Source organism: Pelodiscus sinensis, chromosome 5, assembly GCF_049634645.1.
Source record: "Pelodiscus sinensis isolate JC-2024 chromosome 5, ASM4963464v1, whole genome shotgun sequence".
Classification (NCBI taxonomy): Eukaryota; Metazoa; Chordata; order Testudines; family Trionychidae; genus Pelodiscus; species Pelodiscus sinensis.
Genome location: NC_134715.1, coordinates 131,385,744 through 131,411,984, shown reverse-complemented (window position 1 = coordinate 131,411,984; position 26,241 = coordinate 131,385,744). Strand labels below are relative to the sequence as shown.

At 45.7% G+C, this 26,241-nt stretch overlaps 1 protein-coding gene across 2 annotated transcripts in view; it reads right to left on the bottom strand.

Moving 5' to 3' along the window:
- Positions 1–26,241, bottom strand: part of SFXN5 (sideroflexin 5) — a 202,505-nt gene that overhangs the window by 137,629 nt on the left and 38,635 nt on the right. For both annotated transcript variants that reach the window (XM_075931041.1, XM_075931042.1), the window contains one exon: positions 17,448–17,525. In XM_075931041.1, coding sequence (XP_075787156.1) covers positions 17,448–17,525 — 78 coding nt within the window. The remainder of the gene's footprint in view (positions 1–17,447; positions 17,526–26,241) is intronic.

Genomic DNA, 26,241 nt, shown 5'->3' with positions numbered 1-26,241 from the left:
TTCAGGAACGGAACTGCCATTATAACATTGTGCCTATGGGAACAAAGGGCTTGACTTACAACGGTTCTCCAGGAACCAATTAGGTCGTAAATGCAGGGGTTGCCTGTACTGTTTGTTTCCACCTCTTCTAAACGCACTGTGCAGCAAAGTCAATGTATTTTCTGGCATGATCTTAGACATGGGTGCGGAGAACAGCCTTTCGCTTCCCCGTTCAGCTCGGTTTTCAAATGCACTAGTGAAAAAGAGAGTTCTTGAGGCGGAAGGATGTTTCTGAGCGGGTTCCACGAGGCACTTGGGTCAAGGTCTCTAATTTCACTAACGGGTCCCAATGCTTCTGCATCTCCTTGCTGCAGAGCAAATATTGTAAGGACACAGGATTATCCACTTCTTCCCAGAAAGAGCCTTTATAAGATGCACCTGATGAGTCACCTAAAGATCCTGCCAGCTCATCTTCAATTTTTTTATCCTCTAATTCATCTTCTGTTTGCAGCAAGTCTACAAAAATTTTCCAATACATTCAACACTGTGAGTAGTTGGTTTTGCCAATCAGTGGCTGGCTGCTGACAGCAGGTCTCTGTTTTAGCTAGGGATTCCATTCACACATTCTCTGGCCATGTTAGAGATGGGGGGAGGCCAAATTCGGATCTCATTTGCACGACTGTGAATCCAAAACATCTGCACTAAAGTAAGGAGAGTTATCCCAGACTTATGCTCGTCAGCCCACGGTTACTAAATAAGGGGCTACTTTTGGGTGGTCTCCTACCATGGGTGTTCCTATTTCGCACAGGAGTTACTGTGCATTAATAACACAGAAGTATATACTAGTTGTCACCATTCAGGGCAAGCCCACCTGCATTTCCCCTGCATGGCTCGGTAAGGTCACCCACTCTGGGCTCCCAGAATCCTCGGCTGTCACCTCTCTTGAGCGAACGCCCGTACCTCCCTCCTGACTAGAGTTTTTTTTTTCAAGCTATACAGTTCCCTGCTTACACGGAGAGCTCTGCTGCGAGTCAGACTGCCTTCGTAAGCCTGCTTTGCTTTCTCCACCGAGGCTACAAAGAGAATAACTGCCCACAGTTACCGCGCCACATTTTCTAAGCAAGCACATCTATTCTTAAGGGAAAGCATTACAGAGAAAACATATTAGAACAATAGAAAACTCCAAGAGGTCAGGCAGGGATCAGTCCTTCAAACCCCACCCAGGGACTCTTCTGTAGTTATAAGTTTGTCCTCATGCAACAGGCGAGGAGCAGCTAAAGACTGCCTCCTCAGAGTGAAGCTTCTAAAAACTGAATTCTTGCAGAGATGAGTGAGTTTACACTTGCATCCGTTTCCCCCTAGAGATTGCCTGGGAAACCCACTTAACTTTAAAAGTTCATTCTTGTCTTCTGGTTATTTCAGTTGATTCTCTGAAGCTCTTAACACCCAGAGTTTACATTAGTCATGACTGCCCCCTAGAGACATTCTATGCAAACCCAAAATAACACATAACTATTTGCATTTTTAAACACAATATACTTCCAAACGACTTAAACTTACTCCCGTCAGCTTTACCCAGAATATCGGAGGAAATTGCCATGCCTGTCACACTAGCCACTTTATCGTTTGTGTTCCAGCCAAGCAAGGTGGATTTAAAAAAAAATCAATGATTTTAAAAAAAATCAAAATCAGATTTTTAAAAATTTAAATCAGGTTTTTTGATAAAATGCTTTTTTGAGGAAAAACTATGTAAAGATAGTTTTAATTAAAATACATCATAGCTCAAAGATATCTCATCATGGAATAGAGATTATAAATTCTAATTCATGGAATGTTCAAGAAAAGTTCTGTAAATGAGTTCCAATAGTTCGTGGATTAGGGATCTAATCTTATGGGGTTCTAGAGGCTTCTGTATAGATTATTTAGGTTAATTTTTCAAACAGTTCAATGAATAGAAGCCAGTATTTAAGTATGCATGTTGGCCTGGCTGACATAGTCAATTTAACTTTTGTTTTTTAAAATATTTCATTTAACTATTTTAGTTAAAAACTATTTTAACAAACTTGATTTTAGAAAACTTGAATGTTTAATTAAATTCAAAAATTCATACGCTTCTTTTGTTTAGATATGTATTTGCTGTTGAAAAAAAAACCAGACTACATAAAATTGTTGTTTTAGTTAAATAAAACAATTTAAATGTCTGTCTGGTGATGTTCTCCTCCTATTACAGCATAGCAAGAAAACCCTCCGAGTATTAACGATTAACCTGTTGAATTGGAGATAGTTTATCTCCCGTTCACCTCATAAATATCTGCTTCAATTACCTTTGGTGATTGAAATAACCAAACAGTCATTAATTTTCTGATATAGCTGTAAAACTAATCTGAAAAGTTTTCAAAATAAATCACTGTTGAAAAACATACAGTGTGTACCTTCTAAAAATGAAACCTACATCTATCTCTGAGTTGTGAAGAATCTGACAACCAACAAGAATGTACTTTTATGTAGAAAACTATAATTAAATTGAGTCTTCCTGACTAGTGATTTAAATCAATTCAATTTTAATCAAATCCACCCTGCCTCCAAGAGTTTGCTACCCCTCCAGTTTTGGTATTAGTAGCATATCTGCTCATATTTGGATTTACACAAAAGAAACAAGTAAAAAAACAAAACCAAAGGAAACCGAACCATGTTAATAGACTTCACTTGCTGGGCAGCAACCCAATGGTAAGTGGAAGACAATCCTGTGGCCATTACAACTTCTTAGGATGACAAGTCTGCCTCCTGCATGTTTCACAGACACATGCTTCATCACAGTGAATGAGTCAGCTCCAGGGGCCATTTGCAATTGCTCCAAGATGACAGTCTATAGCTCTCTAGTTGATGACAACTTCAGCACTTTTTCATCTGCGGGGACCTTACGACTTTGTTATGGAGGCACCGGAGAGTTGTGTAAAGAACAAGAACGTGTGAAGTTAAGATCTCCTCAGGAGTTTCTACTAGGATTATGCGAAATTTGGGGCGGTCCACGTCACAGGCATGACAGACCCAGAGCACAGTGAGGAGATAGAAACCCAAGTAATCCAGGGAAGTGGTGAACAGGAGCTTTTCTCAGTTGGGGTTTGTTGTAATAATTGGGCCTACCCAATTGCCCTCATGGTGAGTCCAACTATAAAAAGGACATCAAAGTTCACAAAATGTCACAATAACCTACAATCACCAGTGCTGATGGGCAAAGGTCTGAAAGGAGACAAAATACATAAACTTAGTCCAAACATAAAGGCCTACTAAGATAACTCATGGTCTGTGTAAAAATAATTCTTGATAAATAAAAGGAGGGGAAAAATCAGCAAATCATGTGTCAGAAACTAGGCCAACTTGGTGGATAAAATAAGGAGAGGTTGGGCTATTCCACCCACCATCCCCTTTGTGGGACCTTAATGTAAGAGACTTTAAAGGAGAAAAATTGGCTACTGGAGCAAGCTTTAGCATCACAGCTGCCCTGCACACCACCTCCTGGGACCCCAGGCTTTTGGCATCCTCATCCTCGACATACCATGACCAGACTGGGCCAGAGAGAAAGTCCCAGATGACATCACCATTTCAACCAGCTCCACCTCAATCCCAATCACCCCATGCAGGAGCGACGCATGTGGGGCACACGCCCCACAAACACTGCAGGAGGGGCCAGAGTCCAGCTGGCGGGGCCAGAGTCCCTGGGCATCTAGGGAGACTGGTGGGGGGGGCCTGGCACACACAGTAAGGGCCCGACTTTGGCCGTAGTCACCAGCAGCGGTGGGAGACGCAGAGCAATAGGTTGGGTCTCGCCTGCAGGAAGTGCAGCCACAGGGTCAGGAGCTGCATTTCTCTGCTTCGCCACTGAAGGGTGCAGAAGGGAGCTCAGGCTAGGGGACTCAGGTGCAGGAGAGGGTGTGGGATCTAAGAGAAAGTTTGCAAGAAGGAGGGGGTTGTGATATGGGGCAGAGGCTTGGCGGGGCAGGGTTCGGGAGGGGGAATGGGTGCAGGATAGGATTCTGGAGGGATGCAGGAGGGGGCTGTGGTGTGGGGGAAGAAGGGAGGGAGGGTGCAGAGGGTTTGGATGGTGAGTTGAGCAGAGGGACAGGCTGGGTGCCAGAGGCAGAATGTCCCGGGAAGTGCTTACCTACATGGCTCCCAGCCAGCAGCCGTGCAGGACTCTGAGGCAGGCTCCCAGCCTGCCACAGCCATAGGCTGCTCAAAATGGCTGACTGCTTCCTGTGGCTCTCTGCTCCAGATGCCGGGGGAAGGAGAGGCTCTGCATGCTGCCCCCACCCCCAGCAAAATCTCTCCACTCCCATGTAGAGCCCATGGACCTGAGAGCGGATTCTGTTTGCATGCTGAAGCCTGGTCTACCCAGTGGTAAACATTTCTCACTGTTGCTCAAACTGGAGTTAGAAACATGGAGACCAACAGTAATGAGCTAGTCTGCATAAGACCTGTGTCCAGAAAGACCCACCCTAAGTAGGCTCAGAGAACACAGTGCTTAAAATGCTGCAAGCAGCCCATTTACACTGGAATTGACAACAGTGACAAATCTCTGCTAGGGGTTTCCAGGTGTCCGGTTTTGAACCGGACAGTCCAGTATTGGAGCCTTCTGTTCGGGAAACAAATGGAGAAAATAGAACTGTCTGGTATTTTCTAAATCAGATGGAATGTCGATTGTGATGTAATGTCAAGTGTGCCCGGTATTTTTGTTGAAACCATCTGGCAACCCTAATTTCTGCAAAAAATTCCCTATTCTAGACAATGCTTAAGAGTGAATCGCTAGGAAGGCGTGAGTGCCTTGTAAGTAATTACCTCTGCTTTTTTTGGACAATGACACAGAAGTCTCATTTGGAACCCGGCTAGCCTCTTTCTTACTCTGTCTGGGAGATTTTTCTCACCCTTTTGCAAGATCCTGCCTGCCCCCACAAAACGTCAGTGTTAACGAGATTGCAGTCTGGAGTTTGCACCCAAGTCAGGAAGTTCCAGTTGTTTCTCACTTCGGGGCCTGGAAAAGATTTACTAAAGCACAGCTTGGATTATCTATCGCACACGGAATTCTGAGTGTTTCAGTATAGCGACTGCAATGAGTCATACATCAGGGGTTGCTTTATGCACCAGAGCATCTCCTGGCATTGTTCTTTCCCCCAATCCCTTAAAAAAAACAAACCTGTTTAACTCCCTGCAGGAGAAATATTGTCCCTGCTAGGGGGCTGCCTGCTTTGCTTTGAAAGTTCTTTGAGGAATATTTCAAGCAGACATCAAGGACGTGCTAACTGTTTGCCTCAAGTATTAATAATACTCAGCACTTGTGTTGAGTGCTAGGACATGCATTCACAAATGAAACAGGACAGCAGTATTGTCAATTGGTTAGAATAAGGTTCTGGGAGTCAATCCCAGGTCTGCCACAGAGTCATTATGCCTCAAACATTCAAAGCAGGTTTGAAATGGTGGGTGCCCAACTTGAGATACTAGCCTACCTCTATGTGGGTTGCCAGAGCGAAAGACCCACTGCATTACAAAGACATTCATGGTAGCTGGGTGCCTGTCTTTTGTTTCAGCAAGACCAGACTAACATGGCTACATCTCTATTACTCACTTACTTAGCTGGGATTTTCAGACTCCTAAGGTATTTAGCTGTCTAGCTCCCACTGAAGTCAATGGGAGTTAGGCACCGAACTAGATTTGTAGATCTAGGTTTAATTGTCAAAGCACCAAGTTTGAACATTTGGGCCTTGAGTTATCCATTTATAAAATGGGCCTTTGAGACCTGCTGATGAACTTTTATAAAGCTGTTCTAGATGCCCTCACATGGAAGGTGGCGCAGAACGAAAGCCTTAGTTATTGGCATGGTCAATGGATGTCAGCAGCTCTCAAGGACGGAGTTCAATTTTCAAGGGGCATCTGTGACATAGCAGGGCACAATCCGGGCCGGGGGAGGGGGATCCAGAGGCTGTGCCGCCCCGCCCTGCAACATTTGGTGCCTTACAATGCCTGGCTGTGGTGGTTCCAACGTGAGCCACTCACAAACAGCCTACCAGCAGGAAAGCCACACCCTGAGTGTCTGAGTGTAACTGTAGCCTACCAGCTACACCCTGGCTCTCACAAGTCTTGGTTAAGCAGCTGGGTGATTCGAACTCGTTCCCATTCCTAGAACCTCCCCCGGAAATGTCTGTCCTGTATTGCCCAGCTTCCTCCTGGCCAGTACAAATATATTATGTCCATTGTTCCTTTAAGGGAGCAAAATGACAGCTTATTAAACAGTCTGCCCGACGGTTCAGCTGAAACACTGGATTGAACAGCAAAACACGATTATTAACGACAGAGAGAGAGATTTTAAGCGAGTATAAGTAACATGTCAAAGTTAAAAATGGTTACAAGAAAAATAAAGATCAAATGCTTACTCATGCCTAATTTAACAAACTATATTAGATTCAAGCAGAATTTCTCCTCATCTGCTTCCAGCAAGATTACTGACCAAACTCTTCAGGTCTAGACCCTTCCCCAAAGTACTAGCATTGGGAAAAGTTCAGAAAAGGGCAACAAACATGATTGGGGCATGGAATGACTGTCATATGAGGAGAGAGAAATAAGACTGGGACTCTTCAGCTTGGAAAAGAGACCACGGGGGGAGGGGAGGAAGGGATATGACAGATCTAAAAAAATAAGAACTTAAGAACAGCTATACTGGGTCAGACCAAAGGTCCAGCCCGCCCAGGGTCCTGTCTGCCGACAGTGGCCAATACCAGATGCCCCAGAGGGAGGGGACACAACAGATAATCCTCACGTGATCTCTCCCTTGTCACCCACCTCCAGACAAACAGAGGCTAGGGCACCATTCCTACCCATCCTGGCTAATAGCCATTGATGAATCTATCTAGCTCTTTTTTGAACCCTGTTAAAGTCCTAAAAAATCATGACTGGTGTGCAGAAAGTGAATAAAAAAGAGTTATTTACTTCTTCCTATAATACAAGAACTAGGAAACCAAATGAAATTAACACAGAGCAGGTTTAAAACAAACAAAAGGAAGTTTTTCTTCACTCAGCTCAGTGCACAACCTGTGGAACTCCTTGCCAGAGGATGTGCTGAAGACCAGGACTTTAACAGGGCTCAAGAAAGAACTGGATACATTCACGGAGGTTAGGTCTATCAATGGCTCTTAGCCAGGAGGGATAGGAATGGTGCCCTAGCCTCTGTCTGCCAGAAGCTGGGAATGGGTGACAGGGGAGGGGTCACTTGATGATTCCCTGTTCTGCTCACTCCCTCTGAGGCACCTGGCATTGGCCATTGTTGGAAAACAGGACACTGGGCTAAATGGACCTTTGGTCTGACCCAGTGTGGCCATTCTGTAGCTATTTCTTTTTGTCTTCTCATGTATAGTGAATGTGACGGATAAAGAGAAAGAGAGAGAGAGAGGAGTGTCTTGGGGGATTTGTCCCTCCTTTTTTATAGTTTCAGTCACCCTCTCGAAAAACATTTCTATTTGAGAACCAGAGAATCTATGTGGAAGAATATTCCCTGCTGGGTTTTTCCCCTACTTGTTAGACTTTCCATTTACATTCCCTTCCTACTTGATGACACTGTGTACTACTAAAACGCCAAAAGGCAAGCACACAACCTTGTGTTTAGGACAAACCTGTCCTGGGGCACCTGGTGCTGGCCACTGTCGGAAGACAGGATACTGGGCTAGAAGGACCTTTGGTCTGACCCAGTACGGCCGTTCTTATGTTCTCCTGGGGCAGGGCCATGGGCTTGGAACACGTGTTAATAACGTCTGAACAGAGGAATCTTATAAAGCCACATACAACATCACCACATCTCTTACTTGGACAATAATGACCATCAAATTATAGGTTTCGAAATGGTACCTTACAAAGCATAACTCACAAAGATTATTACAATAGTGTGAGTAAAAGGGCGTATTTTGTCACAACCTCTATTTTGGTACAATTGGTTTACTGAGCTTCTGCATGTTTTTTTGGGCCTTAAATCAAAAAGAGAGACAAGGAAAAGGCCTATAAAGTTTGACCAGTCCATCCGACTAGCCAATGGAGCACTGGTAACTAGAGAGCTGTATGTTTTCAGTTACTTTCCTATGCATCAAAGCCCACCTTAGAAAGGCAGGGGCAGTTCTACTTACACATATAGTAGTACCTGTCTCCCAGGGCTTACTTGCCTGGGAGAGGGGGAGTAACGTGGACTATGGGGATTGATTTCTAACGTGCACTAATGTGTTGGATGCTAACTGGCCCGTGTAGACCCTTTTGGCATGAACTAAAAGTTCCCCAGTGTATCATATTAGAGTGCAGTAGGGAACATGTAGTGCACACTAGGGAAGATCTACACCAGGGGCAGGCAAAACATGGCCTGAGGGCTGGATCTGGCCCACAGCCTGCCGGAACCCTCAGGCACACTTCCTGCCTGCCACGGCCCCAGGGCGCTCAAAGCAGCTGGTCGTTGGGACCATGTACCTCTAGGTACCGTGTGCTCCTTGAGGGTAGGGGGGAGACTTCACGTGCTGCCCCCAACACCATTACAATCATCACAGCTCCCACTGGCCCGAGTGCTGGGGGTGGAGGCAGTGTGTGAAGTCTCTCCCCCTGCAAGGGGCACACGGCGCCTAGACGCACATGCCTCTTTGAGTGGCCCGGGGCTGCAAGCAGGCAGGGAGTCCAGCTGGGCTACTCATTTGGGAGCTGCCTAGGTAAGTGCCTCCTGGCCAGAGCCTGTCTCCGGCTCCCGCACTCACACCCCAACTCCCTGCCCTAAGTCACCACCCAAACCCTCTGCACCTCCCCAAGTCACAATTCCCTCCCAGAAGCACCAGTGTCTCTGCTTCTAATTCCCCTCGCCCTAGAGAGGTCTATCAGATTTACCCAGTTTGCTCAGATTGGGGGGGGGGGGAGGAAGGAGGTGCATGAGACACATCAGGGGCTTGGGGATGCTCAAGGTAGGGGGCTAGGGACATGGGGGGGGGTGCAGGAGTCAGGTGTGGAGGGGGAGGAGGGGCTTGGGGCAGGAGACCAGAGGCATGCAGGGGTGCAGGAGTCAGAGCAGAGGGTGGGAGGCTCACGGCAGGGAGCTGGGAGGTGTGAGGAGGGCTCAGGCCCAAGTTACGGGCTGACCAGACTACCACCCGGGACACCCCATTGTAGGGGGCGCCGCGCAGGGCTGCCGGACCGGCCCTGGGCTCAGGGTAGGGGATGGGAGCAGCTCCCCGAGGGCTGGCCCAGGGGTGGTGGAGGCCGCGCTGTTGGTGGCAATATGGCATACACGGTCCGAGTGAGCCAGGAACATCTCTACTTTGCACTGCCACCCAGATGAATCAGCAAAAGAGCTGCACCACTCCGGTGGCAATCTCCCGCCCTTCTTATGTGAGGCATTCCGCCGGCACCGGGAGTGGCAAGCCAGAAGCCCCAGTGCCAGCGAGCCTCGGAGCCAGATCTAAAGAGTTGGGCTCACGCTGCAGCACGAGGCAGATGGCATCGCAGGCAACGGGGGCCGGGCTGGCACTTGGATGTCTAGGGAGGAGGCAAGTTTCAGAGCCCGGGTTCCATCCTGAACTTGAACATCCAGACAGCTATTTTTAGCGCCACTGCACGCGCCGCTGTAGGCAGACTCGGACTCTCTGCCACAAGTTCCTCCTTGCCACACAGATGTGTGCTATGTGCCGGCCAATTGTCAGTCACAAGCCTTCAAACAACCCAGGCTATCTAGGAGTCGGTGCTCACTGAGAGACCCAAGGCCTTGAATAGCTGACATGCTGTTGGCAGGGCCATGCGGGAAAACCTGCCCAGCGTCTGCCTGAATTGCATGACTGCAAATTAAGAGCCCGATTCCCCACTCAGTTACACCAGTGTGAACCGAGAGTAACTCCACTGAAGTCCACAGAGTTACAATGGTGTAAACTAGTGTAAGCAAGGGCAGAATCAGGGGGAACAAAATTCACAGCCCTTAAATAACAGTTTACCCTGTAAGAGCACTTTATAATAATTAACTAACTAATTTTCGCAACATCCCCACTGGACGGATTCCGCAGATGGGGCGGTATGGCACCCTATTGTTCCACTGGGGTGGGGATGTGCCCCAGCCAACGTGCGCCCCTTTCACTACCCTGGGAGTTCCGCAGGGGTACATAGGCAGCTGGGCCCATACACAGCATGGTTCCACTACAACCAGGACCTCCTGCCAGCCAGTGATTCTCTGCAGGGGACATCAAACCATCATGGTGAGACCTTCCTATCGAAGTTAACGAAGCTGAGTGTGTGCGCATGTGAAAGACACCAGAACAACCTGGTTTACTCCCAGCCTACCCATTTCTCTCTCAAGCCGGCTCAGTCTTCGCCCTTTTCCCCATCAAGGAACCTACACCTGCTCTGACGGGGGGAAGGTGCCGGACGGTTGTTGGGGCCCCGTCTGCCTTCGAGGGAAGGTTCACTCATGGGGCATTGTCAGCCGACGGTCAGGGCAGTGTGTGTGTGTATGTTTCCGAGAAAAGGTTTAACGTCCGTGCCTTTACTGCTAGGACCGGGGTCCCATCGCAGAGGGTGGCCAGCAGGCCAACAGACGCCCCGTTATATAGGAAGAGCTTATTACACCTTAGATTTTAGCTGCTAGAACACAGGGGGTTCCTTCGCAGAGGGCAGCCTAGGAAAGGCTGAAAAGGTGCCCCAACAGATCTTGTCACCTGGGAGTGACACAGATCCAAACGCCCAAGCTCTCCCTATGTCTGTCCCTTTATGACCGGCTGAAGTTCTTTTAAATTGTGCTTGGTTCTGTTACAGCAACTGAAGGAGGCAGGTTAAAGCTTAAACAGTTACAGGTTTATTGAGGAAGCTTATAAATCATATGGTTGCAATGGCTATTGTTCTATTTCTTAACTATTAGCAAAATATAGGTCTTAAAAATGGTTACAAAGAAGATAAAGATAGAAAAATAGAAATAATGGTACCAAGTAACAGCTTACTCTTTCTATGTGTACACTTAAGACAGAGGACCACATCCAGGTACCATTTTTACCCCCTTCTGTGCCTCTCGACTCCAGCATGTCAGGCCAGGGCCGGTCCCTCAATTCCTAGGAAAGACGAAAATATGAGGTGGGCGTCCCCATAGAACCTCGGGAGGTCAAACACCTAACCCGACCAGCAGGTAGAGGGTAGAATGACACTCCAAGTGAGTGTGTGCTGGGCCCATCTTATATACCCATTGGGTCACGTATTTTCTCTTTCTTATCTGCAATGCCAATTGATGCTGGTCTGTCTGCTGTGAGACCAGTTCTTACAAGGAAGTTGTGAACTTAATTTACACTTGTAAGAGAGAATTGAGATGATTAAATTTTGAAGTACTGGACATTGTTTTCTCAGTGGGAAATTCCTCTTCCTGGGACTGTGTGTTCGAATCAACATAGGTGCCAGCCGCAGCCTCGAGGCCAGCTTCTCGACTTAGCTGCTCTCTATCCACATATCTGTGTTTCAGCTTCTCAGGATCAGATGAGCCAGCATAGACTATGCTGATATTATTGCTCCTTCTCTGCCCTGTGCTTCAGAGAGGCAAATAAGATGGATGATATGGAGGCAGGCTGTCTGGCCACAGGCATTGGAAGTGGGATGGCTGGCCCAGCAGGGGTCTTGTTTTGGTGGAACTGATTTTAGGCCTTGTTTCCGGGTTTTGTTCTCATCCTAGTATAGACGGGACCTGGGGGTTCTAGCAGGGATTAAATTGCAGGAGAGAGATGGGCCCAAGTTCTGTCCTCAGACCATGAGAGCACATCCCTCGGAAAAGGAAGCAATAGGAGACCCAGTATACAGCGTTCTGAGCAAATGCATGTAATAGGGGATGGGAGAGGGGGAGAGTCCAGTTACTGCAAATGGACCTCTTCACTCTTCATCAACACTGCAAAGGAAAGTTGTTATTCTCCAAAAGGGATGCTGTTTACCTTCCAATAGATTCACTATCCTCTGCTGTGCCTGGGACAGCAGGAGCGGCTCTTCCTGCTGCTCACATGATTGAAGGAAGAGCACAGTAATAAACCCATGCCCATTATACTGGCGAGTCTCTTTTCACTTCACTGAGACTAATGGGGAAGAAATGAAGCCGTTTCAAAACAACAAGTTGCCAAAACTGCATTAGGAAAAGCGGAGGAGCGAGAAGCCACAAGCGACATGCCAGCGCGGGTGCGCAGCCAACACACACAGGGACGCATTGGATGGAGGAAGAGTGTCTCTCTCCTGGGATGCAGGACGACACATTTCAAACACTCGCATTTCTCTCATGCTGCGGCTCCTTCCAGTTCCTTCAGTGACACTTGCTTACTCCAGGGGTGAGGTATCTTGAGAGTGGTGGAATGAAAAACAATGTAAGGACAAAAAGGTGAGAGGAACGGCTGTCTCTTTGTTCTCTCCGTGCCAAGACGCGGCAGGGCTGGGCGCACGAGAAATACACAGGCGCTTCTTTTCCATGTATATTGCCTGGGCCCCCAACAATGTGTTTGGTTTCCTGCACACATACAGGAAAACACTCGACCTACAATCATAGAGCCATAGAGTCAGAAGGCACTGCAAAGGTCATGTAGTCTAACCCCCTGCCGAGGTGCAGAATTTGTTGTGTCTAACCCATCCAAGACAGATGGCTCACCAGCCTCCTCTTGAAAACCTTCCGTGAAGGAGCTTCCACCACCTCCCTGGGCATCTGTTCCACTGTCTTCCTGTTCTTACAGGAAGGAAGTTGTTCCTAAGATTTAATCAAAATCCGCTGTGCTTTAGTTTGAACCAGGGATGTGAAAGGTTCACCGGCTAACCGGTAAGCAGCATCCTAAACTGGTGATGCTTATCGGTTCTGGTTAACCGTTGGGGCCTGCTCCGGGCAGGGCGCTGCTCCAGCCCTGTGGAACCCAAATCCAGGGCCCTCCCTCCAGGTTACACACTGGCTCCCCGGGAGTGAGGCTGGCAGGGGCTGCCATCCCCTCTACAGGCTCTAAAGTAGAAAGAAGCTCGCAGGGTGTGCAGCCGCTACAATTTGCAGCGGTTACATGGTTACCTTTTCTCTGACTTTTTGCATCTCCACTTTGAAACCCACTGCCTCGTACATTGCCCTCTGTGGCAAGAGAAAATAGCTTCTCTCTGGTTTGGGGCAGCCAGAGCTCACAACCTAGAGCTCTGTTTCCACGGACACATGTGCAGACTCTTTCTTTTACAAGGGAAAAGGTTCAGCATTAAGGGCACGAGCCTGGGACTTTGGAGACCTGGGTTTATTGTGCTGCTCAATAACAGACCTTCTCTGTGTGTTGGATGGGCGTGTTTTGCTAAACTTAGTAAGTAGGTTGTTTGGGGGGGAAGTGAGTCTACTAGTTTGTCATTATAGTTCGATAGGTTTTACCACACCAAGAGGAAGACCTGGGCCATTTCAGTAAGATAAAGTCTAAAATCATAGAATGCTAGAACTGGAAGGGACCTCGAGACGTCATTGAGTCCAGTCCCCTGCCCTCACGGCAGGACCAAGCACCATCTAGACCATCCCTGATAGATGTCTGTCTAGCCTACTCTTAAATATCTCCAGTGATGGAGATTTCACAACCTCCCTGTGCAATTTATTCCAGTGTTTAACCAGCCTGACAGGTAGGAAGTTTTTCCTAATGTCCAACCTAAACCTCCCTTGCTGCAGTTTAAGCCCATTGCTTCTTGTCCTAAACTCAAGAGGTTAAGGAGAACAATTTTTCTCCCTCGTCCTTGTTACAACCTACCTGAATGCTGTTATGTCTCCTATCAGTCTTCTCTTTTCCAGACTAAATAAATCCAGTTCTTTCAGTCTTCCATGATAGGTCACGTTTTTCTAGCCCTTTCATCATGTTTGCTGCTCTTCTCTGGACCTACATCAAACATGAGGGTAGAAGGAATGTGGCAGTTCTTTAATTTGTGAAAGAGCATTTCCAGCTCTCATGCCCTAATTAAGCACTTCTACAGCAGCACCCTGTGCCTGAGCAGTATCGTCCACGGCCAGCATGAGAAGGTAAGTTCCTTGGGACAGGCACCTGTTTTTCCTGCGCTGTGTTTTTGTGTAGCGCTGAGCGCAATAATGAAAAAGGGAAACTGGCTGTATTGTCACCCAAGGAGTCTTCAAACCTCTCCTGTGTAGCTGGTAGACATCACATACTGCTTCTTTCAACTTTCACCACTCCTGACATGCCAGCATCAATCTGTTCTTCCAATCTGTGCTGGCCGGGTGGACAGGTTGGAAAAGGGACTCTTGCAAAGACAGGACACAGATGCAGTTCTGCAAATTAGACAAATGATGCAAAGGAGATGGGGAATAAAGGACACAAGCCACATCTTAACGTCTGCAGGTGGTGAAGCTTTCCAGTGGGAGGATGTGTCTGGGCACCGAGCAGCGTGACGCAGTCCCCCAATATTTTTGGGACGGCCATTCTTCCTCAGAGAAGTCTTTCTTCGACAATGCCTTTATTCCAATGGAGGCCTGCCCCCCCAGGAAGAAGTCTGGGACTGGCTGCCCTGTTTAGAATTGGATGTGTTATGGTCTATACCTTCTGCTGAAAACTGGCTCCGAAGGCACATGTGTGTGTCAGTCTCATCTATCTCCTTTCAAATATCACCAGGCACCAGAGTTCCATACTAAAAGCCAGATCCCTCCTGCAGCCCTCCAAAAAGCCAGGGGTACCTGCAAACAAAGGGCTTACAGGATCGGGCCCTTTACATGTAACACGTTACCCCTCTCTCACCGTACAGAAGCTTGTAATGAATGCAAATGAAAATAAATCAATAAGGAACTGGGAGAAAGCTGACGGGTGCACTCAGGTGGGACAAAGAAATCTGCTAGAGCTCTCAGTAATACAAAAATACAAAGGTATCTCTGTACAGTAATTACTCATTTAACACATGCCCACTTAACACGTTTTCGCAATAGCATGATTTTTTTTTTTAGGGAACTTTTTCGAATAACACGACCATCCCCGAAATAACACGAAGATAATCAAGTGGCAGACTACTTCATGCGGTGGTATAAGTTGATGAAAACTGTGGTAATACGCCTGAGCGGATGAATACACGTTGTCACAGCACTCCTCCACTCACTCACGTGTTTATCTTTGTGTTTTAACAAACCGCAGCGATTTGTGTTGCTAGTTATCTTGTGTTGCTAGATATCTAATGTTGATGTTGATGACCAAGCACCAACAAAAAATGGACTTTGCCACCACCACCTGAAACGCAACACCCACATTTTCTATTATTTTTAATGGGAAAATTGACCCGCATAGCACGTTTTTGCTTAGCACAAACATTTTCAGAAACTCATCGACAGTGTTAAATGAGGAATTACTGTACACAGAGAAAGGTGGGACATTGGGACATTTCTCTCCCCCGTCAGCAAGGATCACAAACACCGGCACCTCTAAGTGGACAGACAGATCTACAACTCTAGTGTCAGTTCTTCGGCTGCATCTACACTGCCGTTTTTATCCGCAGAAGATATGCAAATCGCGCTCTCATTTGCATATCTTCTGCCGATCCTTTTTGCGCAGGAGGTTTTGCCCCTAAAAAGCTCCATGTAGACGGGGCTATTTGTCGGGGGGAAAACCCCCTTTTTGCAAGATCCCTTATTCCTCAAAAAATGAGGTTTACAGGAGTCCATGTAGGAGGAGAAATCTCTCTTTAAAAGCCCTGCCAAAGAGATAAAAGTATTGAAAAAACATTTGATGGTACAGAGTTTCTGACTGTTTTCATTGCTTGGTGAAACAATGCCAGTACATGAAAAATGAACATGTAAAAAGACAAAATACACACAGTTATTATGCCTTTGGCTGCAGCCAGAGAATCGCTGGCAATAGTCACTGAATGGAACGAAGACAGTGTTGAATATTGGCAGGGACAATGTTAATACTCGTTACAGAAAGTCAGGTGGCATATTACTTTAACGGTTCATTCAAAACAAGATGTCCAGTGTACTACAACCGGAGAGTAGGTTTTTGCTGGACCATTTGAACTGCTAATAAAGGTTTCACAGTTTATCCTGCAGGTCTTCAGCAAGTCACTGATTTCTACTCTTTCTACCACTTTTGCACCTGCCACCTAGAATTTCATTTAGGCCGCACACCACTAGTTTTCTTATAAGAATGTCATGTGGGACTGTGTGAAAAGCCTTACTAAAATACAGATAGATCATGTCTACTGCTTCTCCCATCCCCTAGCCAGTAACCCTGTCAAAGAAACCACGCACACTGTTGCTTCACTCTAAGGGCATGTCTACACAGCAGGGCAAAAGTTGAATTAAGCTACGCAACTTCAGTTACATCAATGAGTAGCTGAAGTCAAAAGAGCTTCCTTTGGCTTTTGGCACTGTTGATACAACAGGAAGTCGAAGGACTTCCCTTACTCCTCGTGAAATGAGGGTTACAGGAGTTGGAGTAAGAAGTCCTCCAGTTCGCCATTATTTCGAAATAACGGCTTGCAGTATAGACATGCTCTTTGTTATTTTGGACTAATGTTAGTTATTCCGAAATAACGTTGCTGTTTAGACGTACCCTAAGTGTCCAGACATCTATCTCTTACCTAAGCCCCAGTGAGACCCTAAAACAGGATATGATAGCTGGAGGAGACATATAATGTAAGTGCACTTATTTCAGTGAGGCTATATCAACAATCAACGTGACCCCTGAAAAAGGAAGTGTTTAAAGACGAGTCTGGCAGTCAGTACATGAACACGGTGACCTGCCTGGTGTGAGACTTCAGCTTAATGAAGAAAGCAACATATTGTTTTGGATCTTGAACTAGAAAAACACCCGTTTTGTGAGAGCTGGGGTAGTGCTGGTGCTGAATGTTATTCTTAATCCGCACAATTCTTTAATTTTAAATGTTATACTCACGTTTAATAATCATTTTTAGTCAACATGTTTATAGGTTAAGCCACCTTTAGTGGACTTTTCCTCAGCTTTATTTTTTTAATGCCTCAAAAACAAAAAACAAACCCCCATCAGGGATGGTCTGGGTACATTTGATCCTGCCTTGGTACAGGAGGGAAGGCCGAGAGGGCCTCTCAAGGTCCTTTCCAGGCCTATATGTCTATGATTTCTGTCAAATTATGAGCATTAACGTGATACGCATCAAGCTGTGATACCCAATGCCAAAAAGAACATGGAATAGCTAGTATAAAATATCCAGTTCCTTCCAGAGGGAGCAAATACTGGCACTGCAACTAATTCCAGCTCAGATCCCAGCACCATGATTGTCATCAACTTTACCATCATTACGGACTTTTTTTTTTTTTTTTAAAGTAACACTAAAAACAAATCAGTAGCAGATGATAACTGGGGGTAGCCATGACAGTACAAAGCCAGGAAAGGACCAAACTGACGGACTAGCTACAGACATTTGTTTTCTTCAGTAAAGTTGTCCAGGCACATGTAGGAATCCAGTAAACAGCTACTCGTATGTGTTACCTCTTTGTTGGTGACTCCTGGGGGTAAAGTCCCATGTTTATAATCCTCCAGCAACTGCACAGCTTCTTTAAGACGACTCTGCAATGACATAAAACAATAAAGCATGATCAGCAACATTGGTTCTGTACTGTTAGACCTCAGGCTGTGAATCTAGGTTATAGGACCATATGCAAGTCATAAAACACACTTCTCTATGCAGGCCTTGGGATGGGTGTCTTTTTATAAACACGCGCACACATGGACATCCGGTGGCTTAGGCAAGGAAGGCTCTGCCTCCCAAACTGCCAGCCTGCCCCCCCCCACTCACATACTCCAGCCCCAGAACACCTGCTAGAGGTGTACTGAAGGCAGAGTGTTGCTGCCCCCAGCACCCACCCTCCCTGTGCTCCGGGCCGGCTCGGGCTGCTCCCTCCCCAGTGCTCCGGGGGCTTGGGAGGCTGAAGCCATGTGACCTCCTCCCTCCCTGCGGCTACCAGGGACAGGGAGGCGTGGGCCAGCTCAGGCCGCAAAGACACCTCCCTTCCCGCTACTCTGGGGCTAAGGAGGCCACTTGGCCTCCTACCTCCCCGCTGCTCCTGGGGATGCTGCCACGTGCTCTTCCCCTCCCCACGGTGGTGGTGGGGGTGCACGCGTGTGCTCGGCAAGCTGCTGCTCCTCTCCCTCCCGGTGGTGGGGGCGGGGCCTCAGCAGAGGGGGAGGGGCTGTCGGTAGGTCTAGGAGCCTGCCTCCCAAGCCTTAGCTGCACCGACCGCCCAAGCACACACATTGAGCATAAAACAAAAGGAAAACTATGTAGCACTTTAAAGACTAACAAGATGGTTTAATAGGTGATGAGCTTTCGTGGGCCAGACCCACTTCCTCAGATCATATTCTGAAAGAGAATTGGCATGACCATATATACCAAAGGAATACAAGGAAAAAAGTAAACATTATTATAGCATATTGTATTTGATTTATACTATCAACTTCTAGAGCCAGGGACTGTCTTCCTCTTTGTTTGTACAGGTATGTAACATCATGCTGGTGTAACCCACACACCTAGTGTGGTTCACTGTCCCATTGAGTGGCATTTAGACTGCTTGCAGCAAGAGATAAGATCAAGGGAGCTCTACAGCCTGAGCTAAGAGCCAGCTGGCTTTAGTGTAGGAGTCTCTACAACTTGAGCTATAGAGTTCCCAAGTTCAAATCTGCCCATCAGCAGTTACACTGGCTCAAATGGCATCAGAGTACTGTTCAGTTGAAACTTTCTTAGTCAGTGTGATGAAACTGATTTACTACCTTGTGCAAGAAGCTGGATTCATAATACTTTTTTTTTTAAGACAAAATGACCTACTCAGATGCAATGGAGAGTGCATTTATAAGGAATCGATTCATACATGGCACCAAACCCTGAACTCCAGACACCGTCAGAACACCCACTGAAGTCAAAACTCCATTTGCCTACAGGACTGAAAAATACAGAACGAGTCGGACTACTGCATAAATTCAAGCTAATGAACTGCAGTAAGAGGCACTAGCCTCGATACTCGAACCTCTACTATTAAAAGGAACACACACACACACACACACACACACACACACACACGTTACCTTTAAAAAAAATCAACAATTATTAAACAGCATGTTTGATTCTGATCTCAGCTACATCAGTGTGGAGCAGGATAACTCCACTGAAGCCAATGCAGTTTCTGATCTCAAAATGGATGTACCTTCTTCAAAATCAATGCAGCTATCCTGCTTCACACCACCATACAGGAGGTCAGAAGCAGGCCCCATGCATCTGAGATACAACAATATTTTCACATACCTCAGAACTGATTTAACAATGCTTTCTCGGGTACCAACACGTGGTAACTGTCGGCAAATGCTGGCACTGTAATGATGACGGCAATACACACATCCACATTTGGCCTGGATTTTCAGAACCAGTGTTGGCATCATTCTACTCCCACTGAAGTTAGTGGGACCAGAATTAGGCAGGAGCCAAGGACTTTTGAAAATCCCACCCATTTTACATGTAAACAGAAATAAGCAACTTTCTCATGCCACACTAAAAGGCAGTTTTTAAAATCTCACGCATTCAAATGATCACAGGTGAACGTTCATGTACTGATGAATCACAAAGTCCCATTGTTTCCGGAGTATATAATCATATTTAAAATGGGAGGGTGATCTTGCAATTACACACTGAACTAAGACCGCACAATTCTTTTGATGTTTGTAATAAAAAAGGGGGAAGTAATCTCCATTCAATTAGTCTAAAACCTGCAGAAGAACAAGTCAGGCTGTAAAGGCTGGTTTCAGCGGGGGGCACTTCTTATCCAATGCCCTGTCAAACCTGCAGTGAGGCTGCAGAAAATGCCAAGGGGCTAGAGACATATTTCCCATTTATTTAAAACAGAAAGACAATCCAGATTATTTACCTGGATGAGAGATTCCCTGCAGGAACGCTGATGTTTTCAAATGTTACTGTCAGGCTTGTTTAGTTTAATATTTCTGCACTAGCTGTTAGAACTGTTAAGTCAAGATAGGGAAGCTATGTACATACAGATTTTTTTAACATGATGAAATCTGATTATAATCTACATTAGCACTTAGAGCCCTTACCATTGCAATATAGATGCTCACCAACATTAATAAGATAGTCCTTCCAAAAATTAGGCAAAGTATCATTACAGCCAAACTTGTTCTTCTATAGACTATCTGCTAATTGCTGGCAGAGTATTAATCCCTTTTTGTTGCAAACATCAAAGCATACTTTGTTGTTTTCTTGGAAATGCCAGCAGTTAGGCCAACCTGAAATTGGCAATAAATGAATGACTAGTGCCTTTCAAGCGTTCAGTACTTAAAAGCATTAATGAAAAAGTGGCAATCCCAGCGTTCTACAGAGCTAATGTGCTGTGGATGGATTAATGCCCATTTTTGCATACGCTACCCTAATTCCATGTATATTCACATACTTCTGGCCCTATATGACATTTTGCATTGGCTTACGTGTGTTAGTCATGATTCAACACAGCCGTAAAAGTGAGTCGTCTTTGCAAAGACACCTAATGAGGCTTAATTTCAAGGAGATGGGAAAAAGAAGGAATACAAGAAAAATTAAAACAGCCTTAAAGAAATGCAAACTTCTTCCCTTCAAGAGCTGCAGTGGAGATCAGTTACGGTTATGGGGTGAGTTCCCTGTATGGCTCTGCCCGCGTACATCTCTTCAGGTGACAAGCTGCTTCTTGTGGGTTGGAGTCACCAGATTCTCCCACTCTTAGACTAGAAGCTGGAGTGCAGACTCCTGTGCTCACCAAGATTACTTGGGCAGGTTCCACTTCGGTTAGGTACCTGCGGTTTTGCCCTGTGGGAATTATAAACCAGTGGTATATATCCATTGTGACCCACCAGCTTGGCCAAAACGAAGTATTTCTTATGCTTAACAGTCGGAACACCAACAAGCAGAAGACGGCAAAGAGCTTCAACCAAAAAAATAAACAAAACACAGGGCTGTGTATGTAGAGCTTACCATTCCTCCCCCGCAGTGTTAGGCAGGTACCCCAACTTCTTCAGAATCCTGTCACAGATTCACCCCGTCTCAACCTGTTCCTTGAACAGCCCTAATAACTGACCCTGCTTAACTACTGAGTGTCCTTGGGATCATAAAGCCCCAAGCTCTGGAAAAGCCAGCCTTTGACGTTTGCAGGAGTCACTTGAGTAGCCAGGCTGGGAAAAACTACAGACAAATAACAGGAACACAGACAAGTTATTTAAAAAAAACACTAAGACAACCCTCCTGGAATTGCCCATCCAAAGATTTAACTTCTCACAACTCATCTGAAGAAGTGGGGTTTGCCCATGAAAGCTCATTATGCTGACAGTGTGTGTGTGTGTGTACACACACACACACACACACAAACACACACACATTAGTTTCTAAGACGCCACAGGACCCCCCCCCCCCCCCCCCACACACACACACACTCATTTTTAGGGTTACAGACTAACACAGCCACCCCTCTGAGCCTTAGCAGCTTTGAGGTGTGAATGAGGGAAGGAAAGTTTGGGCCCTTTCCTAACAGGAAGTGATCTCTGAAAAAAATAGGGTCCGGTTCGCTACACTCGCCAACCCCCCTCTTGCGGGGGTAGACAACCCCGGATTCCCCCCCAGGCACCGGGGGGGGGGGGGCCTGGGCTGCAGTGATACCAGCCTGGGCCCCTTCTCTCCTCCCCCCCCCCCCTCCCAGCTGCATCAGCCCGGGCCCTTTCTCCTCCTCTCCCCTGTGCCAGCCTGGGCCCTTTCTCCCTCCTCGCCCACACCAGCCTGGCCCCTTTGGCCTTTCCCCAGCCATGCCAGCCCTGACCCTCTCTTCCTCCCTCCTCCCGCGCAGCCTGGGCCCTTTTTCCTCTCCCTGCCACCACCAGCCCAAGGGCTGTTGCTCCTCCTTCCCCCCCCCCCCCCCCCCACTCCGAGGCCTTGCAGGCCTTCATTGCTAAAGGGGGCTTCCCCAAATAATTCATTGGGGGATTTGATCCCATTTGGGGAATGGTATCCCAGGAAGCTGGGTCCAAAACTGCATCTTCCTTGGACCTGAAGAGATTCAGTGTCTGTACTGCTTCTCGGGGGGCTGTAATACTCAGCTCTGTGCCTTGGCTGGGAGAGACCAGGGAGCTGACCCCGCAGGACAGAGCGGTGAGAAGCCCCAGAGAGCAAAAAGGAGGGTGGCAGTGGCCTTGTCAACACCCCGGGAGTCACCCCCAAGGGGTCGTCTATGACCTCACCCCGTCACAGTGATGATGTCACTCTGTTGTCCTACAGGAAACACTTTTTTATATAGAGACACACACATAATGGAGTCAAGATGTAACAATGACGGGCACCTGAAATGCTTTCAAGTAAAGAGAGTCATGTGGTCTGTGGTCCATGTCTGTCACAGGTCCCACAACTTTTACAAAGAAAAAAAAGACTGCATGGAACTCTTCACATTTAAATAAACAACAAGAAAAGTTAGTTCTTTAGCCTTTTTGGTGCTCAGAATAACCATCCTAATGGGAAAAAATTAGGTGGCACAGTCTTCCTTATCCTTGTCAATGCTTCTATAGAGTATTCCTTCGTTTATAGGAAGCGGTTAGAAGTGACAGGAAAGCTATAAAACCACATCACTTAGGAGTTACAACAAGTTGTATCAAAACAAGAGCAAGTATAAGAATGGTATCAATATCCTGTGTAATGTTATAGGTTTATCCTATCTGAATGAGTTTAATTTTTTTTTAAAAGATAAGAAGGTATTTAATTTATATTAAAATGGAATTAACTGGAGACTCTGCTATGGCAATCCAGATGTGAAAAGTTACAGATAACTAAATTAATAATAAGCAAGGATCTAGGGAAAAGAATCAATTTTCTCAACAACTCTCCACAATAAAGTACTCTTGCTAGCTCAATAAGCGGAGAATTCCTCTTGCTCATTATTAGTACTGTATTGGGTTTGTGGGGGTGGGGAGGTAGGGTTTTCCACTGAAATTACCTACACCATGAGCCTTGCAAATCATCTACACAGAACAGCATGTAACTTTGAATGAAAGTCTGAAGTAAATAAATGAATGGATCTGTGTTCTATTTTTTCCCCTCTTCTCTTCAGGAAACCTTAGTAGTTACTATAACAACGCTGGCTAGATCTCATCTTGTTTAGTACAGCAACAAACAGACACAAAAAACCCAATTTTTGCTTTTAAACCTGCAGTCCCTTAAATTTCTCCTTTGGGCTCAGCAGGCAAAAACATAAATGAGGCTTCAGGAAAGGAAAGAGCCTCCCAACAAAATTGCTAAGTTCTGTGAAAGATAACAGCTGGCTTAAATGGAACTTATGAATGTCATAAGAAACAAAAGGTAAAACATGGTGATCCTACTAAGAATATGAAAGGCACTTGGTTTAGAACTGTTGAGATTATTTTAATACAAAATTATTAACTGCCCCAACACTGTGCTAATACGGAGTTAAAATTAACCAGCAGCGCCTCACACGCTTCCAAATAGTCCTGGGGCACCTTAGAGAGTAACAAAAATATAGGTTTAAGATTGTGAGCTTTCATGAGCAAAACCCACTTTGAAGTTTTGCCCACAAAAGCTCGCAATCCTTGACATATATTTTTGTTATTCTCTAAGGTGCCACAGAACTACTCTTTTTTTTAAGTTGTTTTAAAGTTACAGACTAACACACATACCCCTCTGAGACTTTTTCACACACTTCCAGAATGTTGAACGCACTTGCTCTTTAAACTTTCTAAACCCAGGAAATACAGAGTTGACGCAACTTGCAACATTAACAGTACCACTGACTCTAAAGTGGGTGATACCATTATAGTAAAGATTGCACCAGGATTTCCATAAAGCTAAAAAAAAGGGCTACAGTTCTGTCTGTTGGTTTAGAGGGTCGCTTTAAATGTTTATTGTGTACTGCTTCATTTTTTTCTAAAAGTTTGTGGGAGTATCATCTGGGGTTTGCGGTGACTGCTGCTGCTTACAGGAATGTTTCTTCTTCCCTCTACTTAATTTAAGCTATTTTCCTTGACAGTACTTCTAAGTCAGTAATGTAAAATCTGAGTATGCACATAGCTTCTAGACAACTTCGAAATATCCGCTCTTCACCAGCACATGCGCTCTCAGAGCAAAACCTGCCGAAGCTTCTGCAGAACAGAGGCCAAGAGCAACCGACGAGCACAGAACACCTTCTCAGAAAGCCGTGGAGAACATTAACTCACAGCATAGCACCCAGAGCTATCCACTTATTTGGCTGCCTGCAAACTCCGGTTTGCAACAGAGCTCCAGTCATGCTGCACGTACGCAAACTGACTTTCTTTGGCTTGTCAACTTGGACTGAGCCATGCGGTGGAGACAATTTTAACCTGGGTAACTTTTAAACTACTGCTTCCTCCGAGGGGCAGTAGGTACTGAGATCAATCTTGAGCAAGTGATATCAGTTCGGAAAGGATCAGTAAGCCTGAACGATGTGCAAAACCAGCGATCATTAGGCCTTGGTGACATGATGATGTTTCTTAATTTGTTCTTCCCCCCCTTTTTTTTTTTAGCCCCTCATTTTTTCTGGCATTCACCATGTTAGAAATCCAATCTTTTTGGTGAAAACTGAAACAAAAAAATAATTTAAACACTTTTGCCTTTTCTACATTTTTAGTTATTAAATCCCCTTCCCCCAAGTACCAGACTACCCTGTCCTTGGTCTTCATCTTGCTTCTAATGTATTTATAGAATGTTTTCTTGTTGCCCTTTATATCTCTTGGTGGTTTAATCTCATTTTGTACCTAGACCTTTTGAATTTTGCCTTAAATATGTTATTTATTTATATTCAACCTTTGTTGTTTGACCTAGTTTCTACTTTTTGTGGGACTCTTTTTTGAGTTTCAGATCATTGAAGATCTCCTAGTTAAGCCAGCATGGTCTCTTCCCTTATTTCATATCTTTTATACACAGTGGGAGAGTTTTCTCTTGTGCCTTTAAGAATGTCTCTTTGAAAAGCTGCAATGTCTCTTGAACTGCTTTCCCCCTCACTTGCTTTCCATGGGATCTTACCTGCCTTCCTGAAATCCATTATCTTTATTGTGCTATTTTCCCTGCTACCGTTCCTTAGAATTATGAGCACGACCATTTCAGAATCCCTTTCACGTAACTTGCCTTCCACTTTTACATTCTCAACCAGCTCCTCCCAATTTGTCAAAATCAAATCTAGAACAGATTCCCCCCTCGTTGCTTTCTCCACTTTCCGAACTAAAAAACTGTCTCCAATACATTCCAAGATTTGTTGGATAATCTCTGCCCTGCTGTGCTATTTTCCCTACAGGTGTCTGGCTAGTTGAAGTCCCCCATCATCACCGAGTCTGGTGTTTTGGATGACTTTGTTAATTGTTTTAAAAAAATTTCATCCGTCTCTTTTTCCTGGTTAAGTGGTCTGTAAGTAGTCCCCTGCCATGACATTACCCTTTTTTTAGCCCCTTTTATCCTAATCCAGAGACTTTTAATAAATCAGTCTCCTATCCTAATCCAGAGACTTTTAATAAGTCAGTCTCCTATTTCTGTCTTAACCTTGGTCCAAGTATGTACAGTTTTAAAATATAAGGCAACATCTACTTCCTCTTTCCCTGCCTGCCCTTCCTGAGCAAGAAATGGTTTTGACCTTAAAAAAGAGAGAGAAGTTTGCTTCACTGAATTTCATACTGACTTTATAGAAATCATTCACTCACGTTAAATTAGTGGCAAGTCAATGGACCAGAAAAGGATTAAAACCCTGAAAAAACCCTCATAGAGATTTCAATTGTCAGAGGCACAACAGCCTCTCTCAGCTTTTATGAGGCGAGCACCTCTGAAAGCTGCTCAGTATTTGCATCATGCTGCATATTATTACATAAAGACACCCATTGGCCATCTCCTTTCAGGCCCATCAGAGTTTGCAATGGGATTTAGCCCTCCGGGATGCAGAGTTCTCCTGCCCTAGCAATGGATCAGGACTAACAATGCCTTTGGAAAGGACTCATATGTCAGTGGAGCATCTCCACATTGACACTGATGTACCTGACAGCAGAGTTTATTGTGGGTTTTTTAAAAGAGAATCAGCACACTCCACTTTTGTTCCATTGAACAGCACGATCCCTGGCTACGTCTACACTGGCATGATTTTCCAAAAATGCTTTTAACGGAAAAGTTTTCCGTTAAAAGCATTTTTTGAAAAATCGCGTCTAGATTGGCAGGATGCTTTTCCGCAAAAGCACTTTTTGCGGAAAAGCGGCCGTGGCCAAT